This window comes from Monomorium pharaonis, chromosome 4 (assembly GCF_013373865.1).
Source record: "Monomorium pharaonis isolate MP-MQ-018 chromosome 4, ASM1337386v2, whole genome shotgun sequence".
Taxonomy (NCBI): Eukaryota; Metazoa; Arthropoda; class Insecta; order Hymenoptera; family Formicidae; genus Monomorium; species Monomorium pharaonis.
The window spans coordinates 19,527,707-19,547,995 of NC_050470.1; the positions used below are offsets into that span (position 1 = coordinate 19,527,707).

The following is a 20,289-nucleotide window of genomic DNA, read 5'->3' on the forward strand; positions in this document are numbered from 1 at the left end:
TCGAACGTGGCCGTTTCGAACGTGGCCATTCCAAACGTGGCCATTTCGGACGTGGCCGTTTCAGACGTGGCCGTTTCAAACGTAGGCAAATTGAACTTTGTGCAATATTTTCCGTGGCCATTCCAAACGTGGCCATTTCAAACGTGGCCGTTTCGAACGTAGCCATTTCGGACGTGGCCATTTCGGACGCTCCTTAAATTTTACTACAATTATTTTTCACGTATTGGAAATAATAAATTATTGAAAGCACTATGTCTACTGGCGCAGCGGCTACCCTTTCCCTTTCCACACGAGTGAGAAATAATGATTAAAAAGATGTTGATGTTGATTCAACATTATTTCTCACTGTGTCAGTATTTATGATATGGTGGCTGATTAACGCATTAATGCCCATGCTCAAATAAAACAGTTACGTGATATCCACGTGGAATCCACGTGATTTATACAGGGTGGGAAAAAATTATTGGTCAAGCTTTTGCCAGTTGATTCTACTCGTCGAGATCGCCAACATTGCATCATAAACATAATGCCGCAAAATTAACTTTCAAGATCATTTTTAATGTCAAAATTTTTTATTGACTTAGTCGATTCTATTTGTCGAACTGAACAAAAGTCTCAAAGGAACCATATGCCGGAAATTAATATTTCATAGAGAAATCTTCGTTTGAAGTTTTTAGAAGCCAAAAAATTTCGTAAAATTAATTGTCATAGTTGTAAAATTTGTTTAATCTACTCTTAACGCTATCCAAAAACAACGAACTGGGCGTGGTAGATTTTGGTTCCCTTCGGAGTGACTTGATTATAGTGAGTTTCCCTCGCCTCTCACTTCGGGGTAACTTGATTATAGTGAGTTTCCCTCGCCTCTCACTTCGGGGTGACTTGATTATTGTAAGTTCCCCTTGCCTCTCACTTTATCGTCGTCGACGCTGCCTACGAACAAACAGAACTGACCCATCGGTCCCAATAGCTCTGAGCAGTTGTGCTCGTCTGTCAGCTTTAACGTGACCACCACCTTTATCAATGCAAGCTTGGAGTCTTTCCACCAAATTAAGCACAGCTCGATTTCATGCTAAAGTAGCAACCGCCTCTTCAATGCGATAAATCCTGAGCCGTCCTTAAAGGCCTGCCTGATCCATAAACAATGGCTTTCAGAGCTCCCCAGAAATAAAAGTCCAGAGGGTTCAGGTCAGATGAACGGGCAGGTCATAAGTGTGGCGCAGGATTATGACCGATCCATCGAGTTCCAAAAGCCTGCCGAAATGCGGTGGAACACCGTCATGCATAAAAAAAATTCAATTACGGGCATTCCTCGGAACCATACATCGCAGTCGATTCAGGAGAGTATGACGTAGAAACCGCAAATACTCAACGCTTGACAATTGGTTTGAGAGAAACACAGGAGTAATACAATCATTCCCGAGTATCCCTGCCCAAACAGTGACTGAAAAACGGACCTGTTGAACTCTTTGGACTATTGCGTGTGGATTGCGTCTGCGCCAGATGCGAACATTTTGCCGGTTCAAAATGAAAGTGTTGAAAAAACTGAATTCACCAGTGAACACTAAATTTTTCAAAAAGTGCCGATTTCTTCAAATCTTACGAAGCATCCACCGACAAAAACGAAGACTAGTTGTGCGATCACCAAGTCGTGACTCATGCACTATCTGCACTTTGTAGGGTCGTAGGCCTTCCTCACGGAGAATACGCAAGACTGTTTTATAATCAACCCCTACTCGCGCCTATGCGTCATGATCCCATGACAGGATAAGTTCGAGCTAGAGCAATCACACGTTCCTCAATTCTCCAAGACACCCCACATAGAAATAAAACCTCCAGTAGACGTCTAATGGACGTCTGCCATGAAAGTTTAAACTTCCAGTGGACGTCCATTAGACGTCCAATATAGAGCCATTAGAAATCCACAGTTCCGCATTGTGGACGTCCATTAGACCTCCATTAAAGGTCGTCAAAGAGATCTATTAGACGTTGTGTGGATCATTAGTTGAAGCTTCATGGAGCCTCGATAGATGATTAACAAAATAATTAAAAATAAAAATTTTATTTTTTTTTAATTATTTTTATCAACAGTACATACTAAATTTAGGACAAATTTTTATTAATTAATTAAATTATTTAAATTATATTATTATAAAAATTTAAATTATATTATTTTATTTTATTCTTACTTGCCCCTAGTAGGTTTTGAACCCGGGACCTTAGGATTACAAACCTTGTACTCTATCTGCTATGCCAATTTGATTCATCGATATGGGTATGTTGTTATTGTCTACATATACATAAGTTATAAACTGACGCAATTATATTATTTTTTATAAAAACAATTAAATTTTGCAAAACATATTAAAAATAAATAGCATTAATTTATTTACTTTTAATTTCATTGTTAAATTTATCTTTTTCCATAACCTTCTTAATAATTTGATGGAAATTGCGATCTATTTAGCATTAATACTTTGAAGCGTTCAAATGGTTAATTAGATAATTTTAACTATATAGATCATATATTCTAAGAAAAATTGAATAGTACATTTATTATTCTGTTTTTGTATTCAGTACATGATAAATTTAGATTTTGTGCATTTTTTTGTGCGCAGTAATTGTAGACAAACCGTTATTTTTGAAAACATTATCTTTATGATAATTTTTTTTAATATCAAATGGATCTTTCATTCAGGATGCTATAGTGTTGTCTGATTTTTGAGTCAACTACGACGCGCATGGACGGCTCAAAAATCGAACAGCATTGTGATATCTTTTATGAGATATTAAGCTGATATCATTTAGCTGTGATATCATAAGGATAACATTTTCAAGAAACTTAAATGAAACTCTTCCATGAGATATCTCAAAGACCTCTCTTAGTAGACATCTCTGATAAATGTTACCATTTGGACATCATTTCCAAGATATCTAAATGTTTTCTTAAAAAAGTTCTCTTAAAGTTTTCATTCTGACAAGCGTGTTGTCTGGGTAACTTCTACCATGAAAATAAATGTTCCATACAGCTATGGAAGTTTAATGGATACCTAATGGACGTCTATCTAACTTCCATCATGGAAGTAAATGTTCCATAGAGCTATGGAAGTTTAATGGATCCTTAATGGACGTCTGTCTAACTTCCATCATGGAAATAATGTTCCATAGAGCTATGGAAGTTTAGTGGATCCCTAATAGACGTCCATCTAACTTCCACTATAGAAGAAAACATCCAATGGAGCTATGGATGTTTAATGGATCCCTAATGGATGTCTATCTAACTTCCACCATGGAGGTAAATCTCCAATGGAGCCATGGACGTTTACTGGATCTTTAATGGACGTCTGTCTAACTTCTGCCATGGAGGTAAACCTTCAATGGAGCCATGGAAGTTTACTGAATCCCTAATGGACGTCTACCTAACTTCCGCCATGGAGGTAAACTTCCAATGGAGCTAAGAAAGTTTACTAGACCTCTAATGGACGTCCATCTGACTTCCACCATGAACATAGATCATAGTCCCATGGATCTATAGAGGTTTAATGGACGTCCATTAGACATCTACTGGATGCCAATTTCTATGTAGGACACGACGACCTGCCCTACGGTGGTCAGCACCTGCAAAATTCATTTGCTCCTGATGGAATCGTTCATCGAGTCGTTAAAATTTTCGACGATCAGGCACAGACTCTGGACGTAATGGTCTGCCATTAGCTTGGCGTCGCAACCATCTAGCATAAAGAGCTCGTGCTCGTGTGCAATTACCATGAACACGATCAATTACTCGAAGCATTAGATGTAGATCACGCCCATCCCTATGCAACCGATCACGATCACCACGGCCACCACGTCGAGGCATGCTACAGCAACGTTATTCTTAGAAAAAAATTGGTAAAAAATTTAAAACAATTTTTTTTTAAATTTTACACTAAAAATTGATTCAAAATCAGCGGCGGTCTTCTAATAATCACGAAAAAGGTCTGGATATGGATGGAAATCTTTTTAAGCACAAGTAACAAATGTCTTATGGAGCGATATATTATTCCTCTCCGAGGCAAATGACCATTGCTTTAAGGAAACAACAGCCGTTGAAATGTTACTAAGTACCAAAATACCTCAAAAGAAACCAAAATCACGCCCACTTCATTGTTCCTGGGTAGCGTTAAGAGTAGATTAAGCAGATTTTACACCCATGACAAATAATTTTACGAAATTTTTTGGCTTTTAAAAGCTTCAAACAAAGATTTCTCTATGAAATATTGATTTCCGGCATATCGTCCCTTTGAGACTTTTGTTCAGCTCGACGAGTAGAATCGACTAAGCCAATAAAAAAATTTGACATTGAAAATGACTTTGAAAGTTAATTTTCGGCATCATGTTTATGATGCAATGTTGGCGATCTCGACGAGTAGAATCGATTGGCAAAGGCTTGACCAATAATTTTCCCCCATCTTTTACATGGATTACGTGAATGCAGGTTTTTCCACAAGTTAACCACGTGGATGCAATATTCTTTTTTCATCATTGCATCAAATTCTTTTATCTTTTACATATCTATTAGATTTTTTGTGCATACATCTGTTAAGAAATATTTATAGGGAATTTACATGAATATTTCAAGAAGCTGCGCGCTCGTCCAGCAGTTAGTGCACGGCGCCATCGACAGGCAGCGTAACTCTCTCGGGAGTAAGGTACATCTGACGCGAATTGGAAGATATTTATATTTAAATACTTTTATATATTTTCAGTACATACCTATATTACATATTACATTTTTTATATACTTTGTACACTTTAAACGTTTATTTCATATACCTATTGTATATCTAGATAACACAAAAAATCCAAAATAATTCTTTTAGTATTTCTTTTATATCACCAATTATGAATTCTTCTTTAAATGCAAAAAGAAATCTTTTTTTAAAATAAATTCTTAAAATGAGATCTCTCTCTGAATTCTTTTTTTAGATGCAAAAAATTCTTTTTCTAAGAATTCTTTTTGCACCTAAAAAAGAATTCAGAATTGGTGACATAAAAAAGAATTCTTTTTCGATTCTCTGTGCTATCTGGGTATACTCATTTTTTAAGTAATTATTATATTTTTATATATAAATCTATAATATGTAAAAATATAGATCACATGCATTATATAATAGTTTAATAATATGCTTTGTTTATTTTTAACAGAAGCTGATGTTTTAAAGTCTCATCATGTAAACGATTTCTTTATGGAATTAATACCAAACCACTGACGCTGAACAACCGTTCAACGGATGTACTACTGGATAGTGCAGTGTTGTATTTAATGAACAATTTTTCAATTTGAGAAAAACCATTTAGCATTTCAATTTTAGTATTTTTTGAAATTAAAAATCGATGCAACTTATCTTGAACAGAGTCAGTATATACTGTTTATATATTAGACGAAATTTCGAAGACGGAGGCGAAATTTGTCATCCAATATAACCTTAAAGTTCGTAGTTCATGAATTGACCGGCGACCATACTGCGAACAGCGCGTGCCATATTTTGACCCACCCCCACCACTAGAGTTCGGTCTTCTGTTTTCTAGTCTTCTTGCTTTCTACCAGACGGCACCCACGTAGAAATGAAACCTCTAATAGACGTCCATTAGACGTCTGCCATGGAAGTTTGAACTTCCAGTGGACGTCCATCAGACGTCCAATATAGAGCCATTAGAAATCCACAATTCTGCATTGCGAACGTCTATTAGACCTCCATTAGACGTCGTCAAAGAGGTCTATTAGACGTTGTCATTTCCATGATGGAAGTTAGACAGACATCTATTAAGGATCCATTAAACTTCCATAGTTCTATGGAACATTTACTTCCATGATGGAAGTTAGATAGACGTCCATTAGGGATCCATTAAAGTTCTATGGAACATTTACTTCCATGGTGGAAGTTACCCAAACAACACGCTTGCCAGAATGAAAACTTTAAGAAAACTTTTTTAAGAAAACATTTAGATATCTTGGAAATGATGTCAAAATAATAACATTTATCAGACACGTCTACTAAGAGAGGTCTTTGAGATATATCTCATAGAAGAGTTTCATTTAAGTTTCTTGAAAATGTTATCCTTATGACATCAGCTAAATGATATCAGCTTAATGTCTCAAAAAAGATATCACAATGCTGTCCGATTTTTGAGCCGTCCATGCGTGTCGTAGTTGACTCAGAAATCAGACAACACTATAACATTTTGAATGAGAGATCCATTTGATATTTAAAAAAATTATCACAAAGATAATGTTTTCAAAAATAACGGTTTGTCTACAATTACTGCGCACAAAATTTAAATACATCATGTACTGAACAAAAACAAGATAATAAATGTTACTATACTACTCAATTTTTCTTAGAATATATGATCTATATAGTTGACCATCTAATTAACCATTTGAACGCTTCAAAGTATTAATGCTAAATAGATCGCAATTTCCATCAAATTATTAAGAAGGTTATGGAAAAAGATAAATTTAACAATAAAATTAATAAGTAAATAAATTAATGCTGTTTATTTTTAATGTTTTGCAAAATTTAATTGCTTTTAAATAAAAAATAATATAATTGCGTCAGTTTATAACATATAGATATATGTAGATAATAACAAGTACCCATATCGATGAGTCAAATTGGCATAGCAGATAGAGTATAAGGTTCGTAATCCTAAGGTCCCGGGTTCAAAACCTACCAGGGGCAAGTAAGAGAATAAAATAAAATAATATAATTTAAATTTAATTTATTAATAAAAATTTGTTCTAAATTTAGTATGTACTATTAATAAAAATAATTCTAAAAAAAAATAAAATTATTTTAAATTTTTATTTTGTCAATCATCTATCGAGGCTTCATGAAGCCTCTATTAATGATCCACAAAATATCCGTCAGTCATCCATCGAGGTTCCGTGAAGCCTCTATTAATAATCCACACAACGTCTAATAGACCTCTTTGACGACGTCTAATAGAGGTCTAATAGACGTATGCAGTGCGGAACTGTGGATTTCTAATGGCTCTATATTGGACGTCTACTGGAAGTTCAAACTTCCATGGCAGACGTCTAATGGACGTCTATTAGAGGTTTCATTTCTATGTGGGTGATGAAGATGTGCAGCAATGCGCACTAATATATGCGCACTATATATGCGCAATAATATATTTATCAACATCATGATTTATTAATTAATAAATTATCATTTATTTACTTAAATATACATATATAACATTGTTAGATATATACAAAGTATAGTGCTAAATCTATATAGGTTGTATAGCACTTTTGTCTTATTTATTATTTCTTTTTATAAATATTATTTTTAAAATTCGCGGTTGGTTGGCTGTTACGTATGGCGGATAAAGGCAACCAATCAAAAATCGTTACCACATTGTCCTAACTCTTCTTATAGGAACTTTAGTCACAGGTAAATGTTAATGTCATCTAGGCTGGTATTCATAGTCGAATCTTATTTAAAGATCGTCTCAAGCAATGTCTTAAGATGCTAATACGACTATGGCTGGTATTCATAGTCGAATCTTATTTCAAGATCGTCTCAAGCAATATCTTAAGATGCTAATACAGCTCTGTGATTGGCTGATGGTATCTTAAGACAGTACTTAAGATGTGTTAAAAAAGATAAATAAATGATCAGAATGAATTCTCTTATAATCCTTTATTGTTGTTGAGACAATTGCTTCCGTAGCTTACAACATGCTTGAGTACAGACCGAAAAACGACTAACTCAAAAACGACTAACTCAAGACACGAAAAAACAAAAAAGGAAGAAAGAACGCACGCGCATCAATCGTAACTCACAGTCCCTCCAAATACAATACAGATGGCTCTTCATGTACAAGAAAATTACAAATGTACCCATACACTCAACAAGATGATCTTAAATATAAGATCCGACTATAAATACTGGCCTATGTGATTGGCTGATGGCATCTTAAGACAGTACTTAAGATGATCTTAAATATAAAATCCGACTATGAATACCGGCCCTAGTGTTGAATTCATGTACTGAACATGGACGATGATGATGACGTATCTTAAATAAAAAATTTAAAATTCGGTCTTTGCGTCACAATATCTCCACTCGTAGGATACGTAGAGTAAAAATAAAAAGTTTTCTTGTGCAAATCAAACCCAAACTTTCAATTGAGCCTAGTTAGAACTCGATCAGTTCAGTCGTTATTGATAATCTCAGATGCTCGCAAGTCGGGTACTTGCACTTGTAATACACAAGGCAGTCTCGCGCTGCGCGTTCACTACCGTGTCTCTTGATTACTGTTAAAAAAAAAGTTTTATTACATCAAATAAAAATTTAAATTTTTCATGAATTATATAATTCGCAATAAATATGACATTATATTAACAAAAAAATAAAAACCTCGCTTGTTACTGTATTAAAATTATTATTAAAATTTTTTCTATTTGTTCTTCATTAATATTAGGTAGTGAACTTAATTCCTGCCGGTTTTTCGTTTCCAAAAATTTTCCCATAGCATCCAAGTGTTTTAATATGGCCGTTGAAGGAACATTTAAAGCTTTCGATAACTCAAAGCGTTTGAGCTGAATTCTCATCGAGCAATTCTGGCAGCTCAACATTTTCGAATTTTTTTAGTTGTCCGGGACATTTTTTATCTCTCACATCAAAATCATCGTTTCGAAAGCGTTCAAACCAAACTTTACATGTTCTTTCTGATGGAATTTCATCACTATAAACTTCGAATAATAAGCGATGTGTTTCAGCTGCGGTTTTCTTGAGGTCGAAGTAGTAAAGAACCAAATGTTGGAAAAAGTTTATCGTTGTTTATTTTCAATCATTTGGAAAATCTTTTTGGCTTCGAAATCTAATCTGTGAGAACTGAATTACTTTCAGCAAAGTATAATCTACAAAAGACATACGACTTCACCGTCAAAGCTCATCAGTGTTGGACCTAGCTCTCTCTAGTAGTGAACGGCAGCCATTAAGTTGTTATGAGTGACACACTCATTAACGATAAATAAGGTGTCAGTAGCACGATGACGTAAGTCGGTCAGCTGCAGCAGTCAGCATCGAGCGCATCGCGCGAGGTTTCGCGCAATCCGCTCGACACAATTAGCGCAATGCTCCTTAGACAGCACTTGCTGTCTAAGCAATAATTTGGAATACTGACCGATTTACGCCCTCACGCAATCCTCCCCTTCTTTCGATCCAACTACCGAATTATCGGATATATAAACCGGCGAAAGAAGGTGAGGAGCGGGTCAATCCGAAGTAGACAAACTAAGACTACACACGACACTCTGCTTTGCGGGGTCGTGTATCGCCGAGATAACTTATTGTAAATACACAACCACGACGCTCTGCTTTACGGGGTCGTGGATAACGAGCTCATAGACGCGACACTCTGCCTTGCGGGGTCGCGATCTATTCACTGTAACTGAATACAAGAATAAAAGTGTTCAATACAACTAACGGTGTGAGTGACCAAATACCTTCCTCGCGAGATCTCTGGCAGCGATCCCAAATCGTACTCACAACGAGGGGTACAACAAAGTTTACTACCATCAGGTAGTATTAGTAGGATGATATCAATCAATATTATAATAAAAAATTTACCAATTTGTCGACTGTGTAATTATTTGTTTCTTGGCTTCAATTATTGGCAATAATAAGTTATCTCATCTTTGGCTGATTTATCAGTATTATAAAAAAATATTTTTAAATAATAAATTATCATTTAATTGTTTAATATTTGTTCATTATTTATTATTTTAGATTAACGATTAAAAATGGCAGTGCTAAAAATTTTTTTATTATAAGATATATATGAACGAAAAGTCATATTCGTTTCCATATGATTCGTTTCCATTTTTTAAAATAAAGAAACTTTTATAAACATTTTATATTGGTTTTCGTGTAAATATGTTATTGTTCTGACCTTTTATCTAATCCTTGAATTACGTGAGAAGGCGACATCGACATGGGTGTCAGCGTGGAAATAGGTGTCATTGTCGGCGTTGAGACAGGCGTGCCATTGCGCAAGGCGGAATCTTTTCGTCTGGACGCAGGGGAAGCCGGTGCCGAGCCGACCGCACCTGCATTTCTAAGCCAGGAATTTTTACTGTTACAATTCTCTGTTTCTGTAGGTGAGAGTAATAATCCGGGGGAGAGTAGCACAACTGGCACTCGAGCGAACTGCTCCGTTGGTATTCGCATCTGGGAAATATTGTTATTATAAGCATATTACTAATGTTCAGAACAATTAAAATATTAAGAAAGGTAACATAATTTAAAGGAGTTTCCTACATCGCGCTGATATTTTATTTTCAAAAAATAAACATTCTTCAAAATCACTTTTTGTCATTCATTTCTTATTGATTAAAATTTAATTTTGTCTTTTAATAAAGAATATAAATAATAATTTATTAACAATAGATCAATTTGATTTTTGTACATAGTCACAGTTATTGATAACCATGATTCTAGCTCTCGTGGATTGAAAGTAAAGTATTAAACATTTTATTAATCCGGACATATTTGCGAATTTCCATTGTTTTTTGTTTTTAGAACTTAAAAAATATAAAAAATTAAATAACTCTCTATTGTTAATAAATTATTCATATTTTTAACTAAAAAATAGAAAATAAATTATCAAGCAGTAATAAAAGACAAAATTTTGAGAATTTTAAAAAGGAGAGAAAGCGATTAATATTATAATATTAATATTTTAATTTAATTTATAAAAGGTCTCAAGGTTTCAAGGTGTGTTTTAAAATTGTAATAATACGCAGTTCGAAAAAGTTACAAATATATATAAAATCATGTGAAAAATAATATTTAAGCACTAAGATCTTACTATGCTCGACTGTTTTTAGCTTTTTCTGAAATTTTATGTTATACACATCATGGTCTTATTTTAATTATTATTTTTAATAAATAAAGTTGTATTACATCATATAAAAGTATAAAATGTTTATATAATTATATAATTATCAATAAATATGACAGTATACTAGCAAAAATGTGACAACATTGTTTCTTACTATAATTAAACTAACAAGAGATGTTAAGCAACCTAAAAATTCAAAAAATTTTAGAAAATTGTGTACAAGTAGAGTAGTTCTTTCCTAACACAAAACTATTTTTTATTTTTGTAAGGTTACACTTTGAGAAGGTAAAAGCCCTTCAAAAAAAGCGTTTTTTTCCTTTCCAGACAAATATCTTCAAAACTATAAAAAAATAGAAAAAACTTTTTTTTAGAAAAGTTGAATGGTTTTAAGAGTATTTTAGAATTATAAAAAATGGATTGTAAGAGGAGAGTATTTTGCTAAACAAAAAAATTAAAAAATGTTTTCTTTATAACTTTAAACCGATTTTTTCCGACTTAAAAAAAAACGTTTTTTTATCTTTTATAGTTTCAAAAATACAATATTTGCCTGGAAAGAAAAAAACCGATTTTTTCAAAAGTATTTTACTCGCTCAAAGTATAACTTTGCAAAAATAAAAAATAATTCCGTGTAAGGAAAGAACTACTCGCACACAATTTTTCAGAATTTTTAGAATTTCCGGGTTACTCAATTTCCCTTGTAAGAACTTAATGTAGGATTATGGAATTTACGATATCTCCTAAACATTGTGTTGAATTTTAAAAATAACCATTCAAGTTACTCCTTTATATACTATTTAGATTAATATGACCACTGATTATTAGTATTTGTGTTGTCATAAAAGATACAGTACTGCAGGTAACTAAAAGTTCTATGGGTGTGTATTATTTTAATGTATTTATTTTGTGTGTGTGTGTGTGTGTGTGTGTGACATAAATATTTACTAAGTTATTTAAATAAATCAAAATAATACAAATTGTTCATAATCTTCTTTCCTCTATACTTATTCACTTTTCTAAAAAAATTTCTAAAATATCAGTGTAACAATGTAGAAAATCTTCTGAATAATTTAAGTTAAACAAGTTAAATTTAATTCAGTCAATATATTAACTCAATATATTGTACATTTAATATTAAGTAAAACGTCTGCTCTTTATACTAAAGATTAAGGTTCAAATCTACTTAATATATTAAATCCTACTTAAATATATTAAGGAAAGGCCCGTAAAAAGTAACGATTTTTGTCTATCAACTGGCGCCTAAAATTCATGTAGATTATTGTTACTAGTGATTTGCAGAATATAAAAATATTGAAATCTAAAAACCGATGGGAACTTGACGAGATTCAATAACAAAGTATGACTAATAAAGATGTAAAGCTGTAATCTCTCATGTGATATTCTCAGAATAGTTGATTTAATTGTCTTTGCGGAATTATTACTCGGCTGAACATTCCCAACGTGGTATAAATATCCACGACAAATGGTCATTCAAAATGGCTAATCCAATATGACGGTATATACAGTGTATTCGAAAAGTCTCAGACCATCTGTTTTTCTCGGAAAATATAAGTTTTATGAAAAAATATTTCAGACAAGAATTGTAAGGTTTAAATAGGCTTTCTTATTAAAATTATTAAGTTGATCTTGGGCGTTTGTCAAGGTCAGACCAAGGTTATCTTGAATTTTTAAAATTGCATTTCCTATTTTTTATTGTATATTCTTATAGCTTATCTGAAGAGCTTTCCAAAACGCTATAATTAATTTATTTCCGAATTATAAAACTTAAAAGTTCCCATATTTTAACATAAAAATTCAAAATATGTTGTAAGACATTTAAATTTGTTATTTTACCTTAATACTTTCATACAGAGAATAATTAGAATAAATTCAATCAAGATGAGTTCAGTAAAAAGACCTATTTAAACCTTACAACATTGGTTTGAAACATTTTTTGCATAAAACTTACAATTTCCGAGAAAAATAGATAATCCGGGACTTTTCAAATACACTGTATATGCCGTCATATTAAATTAGCCATTTTAAATGACAGTTTGTAGTAGATATTTATACCACGTTGGGAACGATCAGTTAAGTAATAACTCCATAAAAACAATTAAATCACCTATTCTGAGGATATCACATAAAATTCAAAAATATCTTACAACGTAACATCTTTACTTATTATACTGTTACGTCCAGCCTTATAGGATTAAAATTTTTATTTAAATAGTTGGGAGAATATTTCAAAGGAGTGGAGATAAGGGAAGAACATAACAAAACTTACAATCCCTGTAGACACGCAAATATAGAAAGTGTAGGTGCCTCAGGTTGAACGCACTTTTTGTAACTGGAATATGTAGATCAGTGTGCTAATAAGCCTGTTATAATCCTGTTTCAGAGTCGTGCGTCTGTAGGTCCAAATTTCGAATCAGCAAATTGAATCACTTTAACTCAGGACTGGACCAGGTGCAATCTTTGGTCAGGAAAGTGAGAGTGGGTAGGTCGTTAAAAATTTAAATAAATGAAGTTTTACTTAAGGATACCTTCTAGTGTAATCACTCTAAAAATAAAACCTTCTTTGGATTTTTTTTAAAACTATAAGACATACAATACTACTTTTTCACACACTTATTGATACACATGTCATTCATTCATTTATTTACAATCCGTGCCTTTCAACTTCCAATATACATGTGCTCCAAGCGTACATACTAAATACTAGGGTGGATTGAATTTTCAAAAAGTATTTAAATCGAAACATAATAATGCAAAAAAGTTGCTACGTTTCAAGACAATCACAAAAAACATTTTTTTTTTAATTGGATAATATTTTCAGATTGCGCATGACATTCGAAAAATTTAATCAAATTTGAGCTTTTTATGAAAATTATGAGATACATAGCCAAAAATGGTCAAATTGTAATCAAATTCGATTTGTGACAATGTAATAAGCCTACCAAACGAAATATCTATCATGGTCCAAATAGCTACCTCCAAAATGCTGGAAATGGGGGTCGATTTCCTGTACAATCAGAAATCATGAAAACACTACATAGTGGAGGTGTGATACAAAATAAGAGAAACAAACAAATTGGAAAGTATTAGCCTTCCACTCTTTCACACTTTTTCTATTTATCTCTTATATTTTACCCTCTCGTTTATCAGTTTACTTTGCAGCTTTCCGGTCGCACATAATTTAGTTTAGTGGAAAAGACTCAGAATTCATCACATAAAGGTGGCTGCACTTTGAGTTCCACCCACGCCTTTCTCAACCAACCATCCATACTTTGGACATGAAAAATCACTTCTGTGATGTGCTTAAAAACGCACTGAAAATGCGACTTATTTTCAAATTTGAGCATTTGAGAGCGAGAAAGCAGAGTCGCTCTAATGAAGCCATCCCTACTCTCTTATCCCCATTTTTGATCCTGCCTCTGTGGCTAATTTTACAGTGCGTTTAACTATTTGACAAGGGACCATTTTATATTGCAAAAGTGATATCAACAAACTAACGTTATCAGTCAAAAATCAAGTCAAATTTGAAAGAGGTATCCTAGATGGTATAAATCTTAAGATCCTATGAATTCTGGGGTGGCCTCATCCATCAATTGGATAATTTATATTAATAAGGACCAGGTTGATCTTTTCGATGGCAACACCTATGTTTTATTGCACATTCTATAAAAAAAAAACGAGAAAATTTTGGTCTTGCCTTCATTGTTTGGATCGTCTTTTGGTGTTGCTTTCGTTGATTGGAACGTGTTCTAAAATAAAAACTTTAAGCGCCATTTTGCTTGTTGGAGGAAAGTAAAAATCACAAAACAAAATTTTCTTTTTTCTTTATAAAATATAAATCTGCAATTAAACATAGGCGTTGCTATCACAAAAATCAACCGGGACCTTATTAGGTCCAAAATAAACCGTGAACCCAAAATTTAAGTAACTTATCTGATGGCCTTCTTTCAACTCTCAACTTTCACTTGAAACATTTTTTTTCAAAAATACATTGCTTTCGAAATATTTTGTTGTTTATGTTGAAATGGCTAAATATATTCCGACGAGTGAGTCCTAGATGCGCATAGTAATAAACGGACAGCAGGCTGAGTGAAACGGACACATACCAAACGGATACAGTGCGAAACGGATACAATAAGAAATGGACACAGTACGAAACGGACACAGTGCGAAACGGACACAAACCAAATGCGCACAAATCTAATGCGCATAAACCAAACGGATACAGTTGCAAACTCATGTGGCGCAGAGAATGCTTTGCACGCGCGCGCACACACGCACACACGCACACACACACACACACACACACACACACACACACACACACGGGAGTGCAAGGGGGCTTCGTCCCCTCCCGTAACTGCCCCGTCGGTAGAGGTGCCCTGAAAAGTTGCAACTCATTGTCGGAAAAACGGTAATTCCGTTTGTTACTGTGTCCGTTTGGTCTGTGCGCATTTGGTCTGTGTCCGTTTCGCACTGTGTCCGTTTATTACTGTATTCGTTTCGCACTGTGTTCGTTTCACACTGTGTCCGTTTCGTACTGTGTCCGTTTGGTCTGTGTCCGTTTGTTACTGTGTCTGTTTCACTCAGCCTGCTGTGTTCGTTTATTATTGTGCGCATACGGGACGCTCCCGTCTCACATCTTCAGAAAATCGACCCTCAGCCCTTTAGAGGTTGCTATCTGAACCGCTATAGGTTTTTCGTTTGGTAGGCTCATTATAATGTCACAAATCGAATTTGATTGCAATACGACCATTTTTGGCTACGTTTCATAATTTTCATAAAAAGTTCAAATTTGGTCAAATATTTCGAACTTTAAACGTCTTAAAAAAATTTTTTTCATTGTAATTGTCTTAAAACTTTTTGTACTATTACGTTTCAATTTTTTTGTACTATTACGTTTCAATTTAAATACTTTTTAAAAATTCGCGCCGCCCTAGTAAATACATATCATAAAGTACATATAATTTGTTCATACATCTGTTACTTATACAAATTCTAATTCAAATAGATTTTTAATGTCGCTCCTTCTCCTCATAAATAAACTTGAATAAGAGTTTGTGCTTTCAAACTCCTAAAATCTTAAAATTAGAATACAGTCTAACACTAACTAATGAAATTTCTTACACTCTAAATCTAATAATTTTACTAATGACCAGAACCATAAAAAAAGAGAAAATAAAATGACGATTATATCAGAAAAAGATAAAAACATGTATAAAATAACGTAAAATAAATATCTTGATCCATAAACATAAACAACAATATATACAACAAAAATAAAAGGCAATAATAATTTTTAGATCACAGAACAATGATGCATGGAACAAAAAAATAAAGAGAAGGATAATGGGGGACAGGAAAATAACAAGGAAGTAGACGAGAGAAATGTAATCCCTTGCTTGGGATCAGCTCTTTTCAAATTTCTCTTTTCTACTTCCTTGCTATTTTCCTATCCCCCATTATCATCCTCCTTTTTATTTTTTTCTTTTCCATGCACCGTTGTTGTGTGATTTCTAGATTTATTAATACCCCAATGGTTTTCCATCGATCTCTTTCATCTTTGTCTTTTTGATGTGTTTCTTTGTTGTTCCCTTTTTCTTTTGCGTTTTTCTTCTTTTCTTTTCTAACTCTGTTTATCCTTTTTATTATCTTCCATCTTCTTCCATTTTCATTTAAAAACTTTTCAAGTGTTATTTCCTCCTTTGTCGTGTCGCATTCTTTCAATATGTGTACTACATTTTTCTCTCTCTTTCCGCAGACTCTGCACTTTCTTTCCTGTTCTTCTCTTCACTGTTGTCTGCCTCTCCAATCATTCCCGCATCTGTATATTGTTATTGTTATCCTCTCCTTTTTTCCTTTTTCCTCGTATGTATTTTGGCATTTCCTCTGTCATTAAATCTTTGTATATTTGGATTCTTCGATCTGCTTTCTTCTTTCAGTTCTTTCTTTACTACTTATTTTTTCTATCATGTCTCTTACTATATCCTCCGTTCCTTTCCCTTCTACTCTCATCCTTATCTTCCCTCTATTCGCCTCTGCTTTTTCCAATGTTCTTCTTCTTTTCTTCTCCTACTTATTCTTCATCTGTGTCTTGGTCTTTCTCTATCCATCTCTTTTAAACATTCTAGGACCACCCTTTCTTCGACCTTCTTGTTTCCTCTTCGTACTTAATGGCTCCTCTTAATGCTTCTTTACTTAGTTCCTCCATTTTCGTCTTTACTATCAGAATATAATTCGGTGTTTTTCCATCCAGGCCCAATTTTCACTTTGTGTATCTTTTCTTTATTCTGTCTATTCTTTCCTCGCTTCCTCAATCTAAATTTACGTTCTATATAACGCTACGCTCTCTACCAGTGCCTTAAACATTTTCATTCTTTTCTCGTAATTCTTTTTGAACAATCTCTCTCCTATGCTTCATGTCTGTTTCATCGCAATCGTCACTCTTCTCATTCTTTCTACATTATGTTTCTCCGCTCCACCATTCTTTTGCATGATGTATCCTAAGTATTTTATTTCCTTAACCTCCTGCACGTTTTCTCTCTCCACTTCCATTCTCTTTTCCTCGTGTATCGTCTTTTCTTCTCGAATACCAATACTTTGACTTTTCTGGGCTGAGATGTGATCCTTTCTCTTTTATGTACTTCTTGAATCTCTTCATCATTCCCTTTAATTCTTGCTCATTAATATGCCTCCAGTTTGATCCTTTCTCATCTCTGCTTCTAGGTCCATAATATATGTAGATGTTAAATAATGTTGGGCTCATAGGACAGCCTTGCCTTATTCCATTTCTAGTCCAGAACTCTTCCATCCTTCTATCTCCTACCTTTATCATATTCTTCGTCTCTTTGTAAGTTTCCATTATCCTCCTCCTTAGTTCATTTGTCTTCATCTTTTTAGCATCTTATTTAGCTTTCCCCTCTACACCCTATCAAACGTTGCCTTAAGGTTAACAAAAAAAGCGAACACTTTCCCTTTTTTCTTCTTTTCCTTATTTACTAAATAATTCAACACATATTGCGTCTACTGTCCCTCTTCCTTTTCTAAATCCAAGCTGGTTTTCTTCTAATTTTCCGTTCGTTTCCTTTATCAGTCTCTCGTTTAATAAATTCGCGTATATTTTATAAGCTGTTTGTGTAATACTTCTGTTTTGTCATTTTTTTGTAAAGTGGAAGCCTACTTTACAAAAAAGTGACAAAACAGAAGTATTACACAAACAGCTTATAAAATATACGCGAATTTATTAAACGAGAGAGACTTTATTAAAGAAGGGACTAATAAGCATTAGTCCCTTGTTCCAATCATTGGAGATTCCCCTTTCCATCCGTATTCTGTTTAACAACTTCAGTAGCACCTCTCCTATTTCGGTTGGCATCAGCCCCCCTGCTTTATTTTCAATTTCGTTTTCTTCTAGTACTTTCTCTTTCTTTAGCTTTCTCAGTTGTTTCACTAATTCTTCCTTTGTTATTTCTCCTCTAGTTTCCTCTTCCTCTTCCTCTCCCTCTCTAACCCTCTTCTTTTTCTCGTCTTCTTCTCAAATTATTCTATCCTCTGTGCCGCCTAGTAATTCCATAAAATGTTTCTTCCAATCCTTCAATTCGATATTTTCGTCTATTCTTTCTCTCCTTTTTCTAAATTTATTGGTGTATTTCCACACCTTTTCCACCGTTCTTATCGATTTTATTTTTTCTTCTTCTCCCTTTCGTGTTTCTCCATTTTCTTCTTCACATCATGCTCTGTACTTTTTCTTCTTTTTAATGTACTCATTTCTGCTAGTTTTTCCTTTTTTTAATCTTCTCATCCCTCTCCTTAGTTCTCTTTTTTCTCTTTCCATTCTTTGCTATGCCAATCCCTTCTTCCCAGTTTCTACAAGTTATTTTCTTTTTCACTTTCATGGCTGAGTTCCTTACCTTCTTTTGCAGTTCCTTTCAGATCTCTTCCTTCTCCTTCTTCATGCATGTTTATCCTTCGCATTTGCTGTGGTAGAACTCTACTCCTTTCCTTGTCCAAATGTATTTATCTTTAGTTATTGTATCGCTCTTTCTCTTCTTTCCTTCTTCTCCTCCTTTTATTTCTACTTCCAGCGATACATGATCCGATTTTGTTCTGTTTCCTTCTTCCATTTTCATTACTTCTTCATATGCTTTATCATTTGCTACTACATAATCTATTATCGATAACATCCTAAATCTCCATTCTTCTTTCTTCCTCATACTACTACTTAGTATCGTCCATCCTCTCTCGTCGATTTCCTTTAGCATTATTTCTCCTTCCTGGCTTATTATTTTGTCTCTCAATTTCCTGCTTTCTTCATCTTTCTCACATTCTGTCTCTATTGGACCTCCTTTATTTTCTGTTAATTTCTCGCTTTAAAGTCGTCTATTATTAAATATTCTTCCTCCTCTTCCTTTACTTCATCTTTTATGCTCTCCATCATTTCTTTAATAGTCTAGCGGCTATATATCTTAATTATTCTCCACTTTTTTTCGTTATATTTCAAATTCATTTCCATCGCTTTATTTATCTTCCTCGCCGATGCATTCTTCATTTCCTTGTTTATTACCATTATGATTCCTCCTTTTGCTTTTTCTTTTTTATTGTTGCAGCTAGTAAAACCCTTTGAATTTATTTGGCAGTTTGTTTCTGATTTTTCTCCCTGTTTCCTTTTCCATTAATCCGATTATGTCTCAAGATATTCCTACGTTTCTTATTACACTCGCTATGTTTCAAAAGCTGATCTTTACGCTTGTCTCCTCTTTCCCCATGCCCTCAGTCTCCATGTCCTCATTCTCTCCTTTTCTTCTCCTCCAGCTTCTTCTCCTTTTTCATTCCATTTAAACCATTTCACCTTTATTTTAATTTACTTGTAACCTATCCTATCCTTACATTTTTAGCTCCTTTCTCCTTTTCTCTTCTTGCTATCTCTCTCAGTTGCTCTTGTATTTTAATTTCTTTCTTCGTTAAATCATTCTCTATTATTATGCCTCTTTCCAGGTACTTTTTCTTACTCATAATACTTCTTTTCTGTTTATTTCTAGCTGCCTACTTCCGCTATCACTATCTCCCTGTTGCCTCTTGTTATGATGCTCGCTTTCTGAATTTTTACCTTTACTTTCATTTTGCTCTCAATAAATTTTGCCACTTCCAGTTCTAATTTCTCCTTTCTCCACTTTATGTCTTTTACTTAATCTTATTATTTCTCTTGTCTCTTTCCTTCTTTTCATTAATCCATTCGATTTTCTCCTCTAATCTCCCTTCTTTCCATCAATTCTTCCTTTTCTCTCCTTCTCTCCTCCTTTTTCGCTATCCTCTCTTCTGCCATCTGTTCTTTTAATCTGTCTCCATGTCTTCTCTCATCTCTCTTCTCAGTGCTTC

At 33.8% G+C, this 20,289-nt stretch overlaps 1 protein-coding gene across 7 annotated transcripts in view; it reads right to left on the reverse strand.

Annotated features, from left to right (window-relative positions):
• Positions 1-20,289, reverse strand: part of LOC105836759 (protein spire homolog 1) — a 325,078-nt gene that overhangs the window by 33,245 nt on the left and 271,544 nt on the right. For all 7 annotated transcript variants that reach the window (XM_036285176.1, XM_036285175.1, XM_036285174.1 and 4 more), the window contains one exon: positions 9,949-10,226. In XM_036285176.1, coding sequence (XP_036141069.1) covers positions 9,949-10,226 — 278 coding nt within the window. The remainder of the gene's footprint in view (positions 1-9,948; positions 10,227-20,289) is intronic.